This window comes from Diadema antillarum, unplaced genomic scaffold (assembly GCF_040938485.1).
Source record: "Diadema antillarum isolate AM-2024a unplaced genomic scaffold, OU_Dant_1.0 scf00000063, whole genome shotgun sequence".
Taxonomy (NCBI): Eukaryota; Metazoa; Echinodermata; class Echinoidea; order Diadematoida; family Diadematidae; genus Diadema; species Diadema antillarum.
The window spans coordinates 1053551-1062270 of record NW_027270952.1 but is presented as its reverse complement, the minus strand read 5'-3'; the positions used below and the strand labels follow the sequence as shown (position 1 = coordinate 1062270).

General features: G+C 44.4%; 1 protein-coding gene across 1 annotated transcript; it reads left to right on the top strand.

Annotated features, from left to right (window-relative positions):
• The first annotated feature begins 21 nt into the window (after positions 1-21).
• LOC139716247 (uncharacterized) lies at positions 22-8507 on the top strand. Its single transcript, XM_071627813.1, has 3 exons — positions 22-184; positions 854-1786; positions 5737-8507. The coding sequence occupies exons 1-3, from the start codon at positions 22-24 to the stop codon at positions 8505-8507; spliced, it is 3867 nt and encodes a 1288-aa protein (XP_071483914.1).
• Positions 8508-8720: the final 213 nt, after the last annotated feature.

Here is an 8720-nt window from a genome sequence, read left to right as displayed (position 1 = left end):
AAGTCAAAATCACCAAGAACAATGTTGAGTGTGAAGAGGGCTAGACTTATGGCCTTTGTGTATGTTTTGCTGTCAGGTGATATTGAACTAAATCCTGGCCCCCGTAAACCAAAGTACCCTTGTGAAATTTGTAAGAAAGCAGCCAAATGGGGACAGAAAGCTGTCGAATGTGAACAGTGCCAGGGTTGGTTTCACGCTTCATGCCTGAAAATGAGTGATGACATGTATGATTATTTGTCAGATCATCCATCTTTTTCTTGGATCTGTTCTAATTGTGGAAACCCAAATGTGTCGTTTTTCTCTCTAAGCGCTACCAAGTTAGAACTGTCCAACAGTTTCGACCCATTGACCCAGTTACCAAGTAATGCCATTAACGTTTCATCAGATGATAGGCAAGACCTAGACATTGGACAACCTGTTCAAACATCAAGCCCAAACCCAAAACCTAAGACTCCAGTGTTTAGCAGAAAGAATGCAGGAGCCAATCCCAAGGACAACTATAAAAGAAGGAACAAACAGAAGCCTGAGTTAACAAAACGGATGAAAATGATTAATTTGAATTGTCAGAGTATAAAAGCTAAATTATTGAGCTTCGAAGCTGTATTGGCTTGTGAGAACCCAGATGTAGTAATCGGGACTGAGTCTTGGTTAAACAGCTCTATTTCTACCGGGGAAATTTTTCCATCATGCTACAATGTTTTCAGAAGAGATAGAGCGACTGATCAGAGAGGTGGTGGAGTTTTCATTGCTGTAAGAGATACCTTCCTTGCGTCAGAAGAGCCACATCTCCAAACAAACTCAGAAATTATATGGGTCTCAATCCACGTGAAAGGAATACCACCCTTGTACATAGGTGCATTTTATAGACCACCCTCGTCAAACTTAGAGTACTTGGAAGAGTTGGAATTATCGTTATCAAGAGTTCCAAAGAATGCTTCCGTGTGGATCCTTGGTGACTTCAACCTACCACACGTTAATTGGGAATCAGCCGTCTTCAAACCTGGTGGCCAGTACCCAGCAGTGAGTAGGAAAGTGATAGATATCATGAATGACAATAACCTACAACAACTTGTTAAAGATCCTACAAGAGCAGAGAATATACTGGACCTGTGCTTCACAAATCGCCCTGCATCTGCAGAATCTGTGAAGGTGGACCATGGTATTAGTGACCATGATATGGTGATTATAGAAGCTGTGTTAAAGCCCAAAGTTAACAGACCACCCAAGCGGAAAGTTTACATCTACAAGAAGGCGAACTTCGAGGAAATCAACAGGGACATGGAAGATTTCAACAAATCCCTCACTCACGATCGCATCTCCTCTTCAAGTATGGAGGAACTCTATACTGACTTTAAAACAGCCCTTCAGTCATCAGTTCAAAGACACATCCCCTCTAAGATGACCTCAAGTCGTTTCTCATACCCATGGATAGACAGATCACTCAAAAGGGACTACAGAAAGAAGAAGAGACTCTACAATAAAGCGAAAAGGTCACAGTCTCCCACTGACCAAGAAGCATTCAAGAAACTGAGAAGAAGCATTGACAGGAGAACCAGGAAGGCATATAAGAACTACTTGAGAGATGTTATCGGGGCCAGTCTAAGAACCGAAAACCCTAAACCTTTCTGGAAATTTATTAAGGCTAAGAGACAAGAAGTAAGTGGAATTCCACCCCTCAAAGTCCGTGGTAATATCATCCCAGGGGCAATGGAGAAAGCAGAGGCATTTAATGAATACTTCTGCTCAGTATTCACTGACGAAGATGACAACATACCAGACCTAGACGGTAGTAATATCCCGGATATAGATGATATTGTGATAACTGAAGAAGGAGTTCGTAAACTGCTTTTGAATATCAACCCGAATAAAGCTGCAGGTCCTGATGGAATACAAGGAAAGGTTCTTAAAGCCTGTGCAGGTAGCATTGCCCCAGCTCTGCAAAAGATTTTTCAGAAATCCATCTCTACCGGTGATCTTCCCAAGGATTGGCGCACCGCGAATGTAACACCTATCTACAAAAAAGATGATCGTTCCCAACCACAGAGCTACAGACCAGTCTCCTTAACCTCGATCGTTTGCAAATTACTCGAGCACATCATCCATGGCCATATCATGAAACATTTCGAGAGGTTTGGAATTTTAGCTGATCAGCAGCATGGCTTTCGAAAAGGCAGGTCGTGTGAGTCACAACTTTCAGGCTTGATCGACGACATACAGAAAGTTTTGGACAATAGGGGCCAAGTTGATTTAATAATATTGGACTTTAAAAAAGCTTTTGATGTAGTTCCCCATCATCGTCTACTTCATAAGCTTGAATATTTTGGAATTCGAAACAAAATCCATGTTTGGTTGAAGAATTTCCTAAACAACCGCCACCAGAGAATTCTTTTGGAAGGGATTACCAGTGGACCCTTACCTGTGAAGTCAGGCGTTCCACAGGGCACAGTGATGGGGCCACTGTTGTTCCTCACCTATGTTAATGATCTACCCAGTAACCTCTCATCGAAAGTACGCCTGTTCGCGGATGATTGTATTTTGTATCGTGGGATTGAAACCTCTTCAGACCAAACTTCACTCCAAGCTGATATTGACACACTTCGGGCCTGGGAACAAAAGTGGCAGATGGGCTTCAATACTTCCAAATGCTTCGTTATGACTGTCACTCACAAATCAAGACCCCCTCAGTTCAGTTACTCCATGGGAAACAACACACTAAGTAGAGTCGATCATCACCCATACCTTGGAGTTGAATTGGCATCGGATCTGTCTTGGACCATGCATATCAACCAAGTAATCAACAAAGCCAACCGTCAGCTTGGTCTGCTGAGAAGGAATTTGTTTAGCTGCGACATACAAACCAAAGCCATAGCTTACATCACCCTGGTACGTCCACTCTTGGAATACTGTCACGCAGTTTGGGACCCAAGTCAACAAAACAACAAACAAGCAATCGAAAAGATCCAAAAAAGAGCTGCAAGATTTGCATGCAACAATTATGACAGATCAGCTAGTGTAACAAATATGATGAAGCGACTGGAATGGGAAAGCCTCGAGAGACGTAGAATTAAATCTCGCCTTCTCATCATCTATAAAGAGACCCAAGGATTAATCCCCAGCAATATTAAACATCTGCAAAGCTCCAATTTAACCAAGAGAAAACCAACCACACGACACTCCTCCAAGAAATTTGTGTACGACCATATAAGAGCAAATAAGAGCTGCTACCGGCAGTCTCTATACCCAAGGACAATCCCCCAGTGGAACAACCTCCCAGATAATGTCAGAGAAGCTTCTACAATCCAAAAATTTAAAGACCTTCTTGAAAATATTAAGTTTGAATAAGATATGCCTCCGACTCAAGCATATATTGCTACCTACATGTACGGGATAGCCACACCAGGCGTTTGTACATCAAGGATATCAAGATCAAGCTAGCTGTCGAAGGCTCTACCTTTATCTTATTTATGGGGTTATTCACATTACAATACTACTTCTTTGATTTTTTTTTTAACATTAAACAGAAATAAAATCATTTTTTTTGGAAAATAAATTTCAACTCAATTTAAATGTCAATATTTTTCTTTAAGATAAAATTTATTGTCTTTTTACAAAAACATTCTGAAAGAGGATGCAATGAGCTATCGCATCCATTCATTCTGCTTTTTACGTACAGGATGCCAGATACTCAGTAACATTCAGCTGTGAAGTGATGAGCCTATCGCCGCCCGATAAACATGGCACTAGATTCCACTAAGTTGTGAAGTGCCGCATTGCTACACTGGTCGTAAACAGCGAAAATGGCAAAATTTCGCTGTTTTTCTCAGTAATATCGGACTTGAATTCTCCCCTCGTTATGGATAGAGGTAAGAATTTCCTTTACATCCGAGATTCCGATTTCACTGTGTGAGAAAGTGCAATTGGCAAATAATGAGCCTTTTCCAAACTCCGTCCAAAAGAGAAAAGTGAAGGGTGAACATGTTATTGTTAACATGTTGTTACCCTAACGTTAGGTATTTGCACACCATTAAATCTTACAACATGTTAGTCCAGAGTGTTTTTAGTCATAGACCATACCATGGCCATGCATGCCCATCTTGAACTTGTCAGTGTAATCATACTAGATCTAGTGTCATCAGTTACTGTATAAATTTACTATTAGTATGGCTTATTTACTGTAATACTTCTACTGTGCATTGCCGTCATTGGTATGCATTGAACTTTAGAACCCTCTAGATAGACAATACCCCTGCCTATCCCACCACAGCATTTAAATTATTCTCAAGTGGGATAAATTAAAGTAGATTTTACATAGTTGTGCCAACCAGCAATGCAGCATGACCAGTGGTCTAGTTCTAGTCTCATCATGACCGATCATAATCATCGCAAAGAGCAGGGTGTTTAACCCGGTGAAGTGGTTCCACCTCTCATCCAACTGGACCCCATGGAAGACCAGCTTCATAGCTGAATATGGGCTATCCAGCCATCTTCTCAGATGGAAATGAACAAACAAACAAACAAACAATCAGATGTGGCTGTGAGTGTGAGCTGTGGGACACAGTGTGAGAATAGAATAAATCAGTTCGGGAAACCCACTCACAAGGGGGGCCCCTCCTTATAAGTAACCCGTCCCCCTTATAAGTAACCCCGTCCCCCTTATAAGTAACCCCCGGGGCACCCCTTATAAGGAGTCTCCACGCTTTTTTGCAATGCAACGCGAAAATGAAAGGACTGCGGCAATTTGCTTGATTATGTCCATAAAGCTTCACAAGTTTCCTAGTTACTCACGAAATGTGAGCAAAATCGGTTTGAGGCATCATATCTAAAATCATGGATTTAAATGCGATGTCAAACGACCCATGCGAATGCTGAAATGCGAGCGATTACTGGCGTGAGTGTCGCCAGGCGCGGCGGCGCGGCAATGCTTGAGTGCAGACGTGGCGATTGAGTACGTGCTCAGTCGCCACGTCTGCACTCAAGCATTGCCGCGCCGCCGCGCCTGGCGACACTCACGCCAGTAATCGCTCGCATTTCAGCATTCGCATGGGTCGTTTGACATCGCATTTAAATCCATGATTTTAGATATGATGCCTCAAACCGATTTTGCTCACATTTCGTGAGTAACTAGGAAACTTGTGAAGCTTTATGGACATAATCAAGCGAATTGCCGCAGTCCTTTCATTTTCGCGCTGCATTGCAAAAAAGCGTGGAGACTCCTTATAAGGGGTGCCCCGGGGGTTACTTATAAGGGGGACGGGGTTACTTATAAGGGGGACGGGTTACTTATAAGGAGGGGCCCCCCTTGTGAGTGGGTTTCCCGAACTGAAATGTAACCGTGTTAGAATTGACTTTTTAAACCTACACTGTACACGTAACCCAAATGCAAACAGGCCAAGTTAGGCACATCTTCCATATGCTAGAACCCATGTCTTTTTGTGAAAATTGTGGAAGGAATGGATATTAGCATAATGTTTTTTATGAAAATTGTGAAAGGAATGGATATTAGCATAATTGTTGTTGCCTACTCAAAGTAGATCTACAATTGTACTCTACTGCAATTTTTTTTTTTTTTGGCCTAGGCACAAAGTTTAAAGCTTAAAGGTGACTGATGAAAAAGTCAAGTTTATCTACCTCCACCTCCCCCCACCCTACGTATTTTCCCTCTGCAACTGACACAACACTCAATACATTGTATATGATTTTCTCTTTCTTTTTCAATGCCGTCTTTTCTCTTTCCAGAGGTTGTCATATCGACATTCCCCTGTCAGTTTTGTGGTGAAGAGTTCACATCCAGCATTCTGCTTGCTCAGCACTGGCAGGACCAACACGACAGCAATCAGTCAGTTGGCGAGGGGGCAACAGTTCTACACACTGTGCTTCACGCAGTTGTTACAACAGGGTTCGTTACAGACTATACTGACCTTGCAGAGGAAAAGACCATCGCCACATCAGAGACGATTTTACTTGACGAAGAGGGCCAACAAGATGGTGAGACCAACGTGGTGATCTGTAATTATCGTGAGCATCAGACAGCTCCTCAGGCTGTCGAGCATGTCCAGACCCAGACTTCTTCGAAAAATGATCACCCTCCATTGCAGGAGGAGCGCTCAAATGGAAAGTGCGTCAAGAAATATTGCTGTGAGATATGTGGCAAGACGTACACGACATCATCAAACTTTTACAAACACTGCAGAACACACTCTGGAGCCAAATTTAAATGTGCACATTGTAATAAATCATTCACATACAAAGAGACTTTAAAAAAGCATGAGAGAATCCATGAAGGTGGCTACACGGCTGAAAGCAAGGAGGACGTTGCGACTGAATATCCATGTCCCTATTGCAACGAAAAACTGCTAGACAAGCAGGCACTAGCTATCCACCTGCGTTCTCACCCGTTTGAAAAGCCCTACAAGTGTGACATTTGTGGTTCTTCCTTCTCGCAGAAGAGTGGCCTCAGCAGACACAAATTAATGCATTCGGGAGAAAGGTCACACAAATGTACAATGTGCGATGCAGCTTTTGTAAAGAAAGGAAGCTTACGACTTCACATGAGAACACACTCCGCGGAGAAAGCATTTGCCTGTGATGAATGCGGCAAGAGATTCCTTCTGAAGCAGACACTGGAACAACACAGGAAAATACACATCGTCAGCGAAGCAGAGGCGCGAGTGTACAAGTGTGGAGTGTGTGGGAAAGGTTTCCGACAGCGAGCCACTCTTTGGGGTCACGAGAAAATTCACAAGAGAGCAAAGGTGCACAAGTGTAAGATTTGTGACGAGAGCTATGGCACCCAGAGAGAATTGGAGAGGCATGAGCGGAAACATCTTCGAGACTCAATGGAGAAGGCAAGAACAGAGAAAGGTGATGGAGACAACGCCTCGAAGAAAGCAAAACTCTTTGCCTGTGAGCACTGCGACCAAGCCTTCACCCTGCGGTCGGTTCTGCAGACGCACCTCCGCAGACACACAGGCGAAATGCCCTACTCGTGCAAGGTGTGTGGCAAGGCGTTCAGGCATCTGGCTTCTCGCCGCAGACACGAATTAGGCCACAGGGGTGAGAAGCCATTCAAGTGTGACATATGCCCCAAAGGCTTCACCAAGAAAACATACCTGGAGTGGCACGTGAAGAGATTCCATTCAGGAAGTGGAGCATCTGTCACAACAGCAAACAGTGCAATGTCAGGGAATAAATCTTATCTATGTGGAGGTGAAGTAGAAGGACAGTCAAGTTTCCCAATGCAGACAAATGAAGGAGTATCCACGCAAGTGAAATCAAAGCAGAAGAGGAGAAAGGATGCCAAGCTCAGAGCAAAGTCGGCACCAGACAACCATACCCCTCAAACCCGTAGCACTCTGTCATCAGAGCCTTGTCAAATTAATCCAGACAGCAGCAGTGGTGATACTCTTTCGATAGAAGACTGTGTGCTTTCCTGTGATGAAGCGGATAGAACCAATCGAGATGGACAATCTGTTGTCCAGATGAAGGTATCTGATCAGGAAATTATTTCACTGCGGGACATCTATCAGCTGCCAGCAAATGAGGAGTGTGTCGAGACAATGAACCTCCTGGATCATGTCATGCAGTTGGCAAATATTTCACAGTCAGACGTGGCAGGGGAGCAGCTCACGGAGACTCTTCATCCGACTCAGCTTGGTGCACTACCTGCCAACAACATCATCCCAAGTGTTGCCCAGAATGCCACTGAGGAGAGGGTTTCTGCAGATGTCAAGCAATTTGTCTGTGAGCTGTGTGGCCGCATGTACAATTCACACTCCAACCTCTTGCGGCACAAGCGGACTCACACGTCGCCCCGGCCGCATCAGTGCCCTCAATGCAGCAAGTCCTACAGTCGCAGGCCACTGCTCATGGAACACATCCAGTTTTCACACACAGTCGGGGGCAAAGTGCATCAATGTAGCTACTGTCAGCTGTGCTTTCCCAATGCCGCAAGGCTGTCTCTACATATGAGAGTCCATACAGGTGAAAGGCCATTCAAGTGTCGAGAATGCCATAAAGCCTTCTCCGACTCGAGCAATCTATATAGGCATGAAAGAGTGCACAAAGGAGATAAAGTGCACAAGTGTGACAAATGCGATCGCAAGTTTGTGGAGAAGTCAGCCCTTCATCGCCACCTTAGGAGACATTCCCAGTCAAAGCCATTTACATGCGAACACTGCGGGAAGTCGTTTTCCCTCCGCTCAGACCTAAAGAGCCACGCCCACATCCATGTGGCAGCGGAGAATCCAAAGTGCGCCCTCTGTGGGATGGTGTTTGCCAGGCGTGTGAGCTTCAACAACCACAAGCGGTCCTCCAGGAGGCACGACTGGTCCTGTCGGATCTGCCATCAGGGATGCAGCAGTGCCTGCACCAGGAGGCAGCATGAGATCCGTGCCCACCAGTTTCTCATTGGGGAGTCCGGCTTTGCCTGTGGGACGTGTGATGTCAAGTTCAGCAGTCAACGAACTCTCATCCGCCATCTGAGGAAAAACTGTGGCATTGTAGAGTAGGAGGTCGTGAGGACTTTGAGATTTGCCATTTTTCTGCTGTGCTGTTCAGTTGGAGCCTTGTACACTTGAGTTAGAACTGTATAAGGGACACAACCAGCTGCAATAGTATTGTACACGTTTTTGTAATTTAAGAATGTGGTCTGGACTAATATACATATACTTTGCAAACACTTTTGAGTGCTACAGTGCATTCCCATAAATAGCAAACATGGT

Excerpts from the sequence above, each read along its gene's own strand:
- LOC139716247 (XM_071627813.1), top strand. The coding sequence starts at position 22 with ATGTTGAGTGTGAAGAGGGCTAGACTTATGGCCTTTGTGTATGTTTTG. Across the intron at positions 185-853 it reads CGAATGTGAACAGTGCCAGG|GTGCATTTTATAGACCACCC; the intron begins GTTGGTTTCACG and ends CCTTGTACATAG. Across the intron at positions 1,787-5,736 it reads CAACATACCAGACCTAGACG|AGGTTGTCATATCGACATTC; the intron begins GTAGTAATATCC and ends TTCTCTTTCCAG.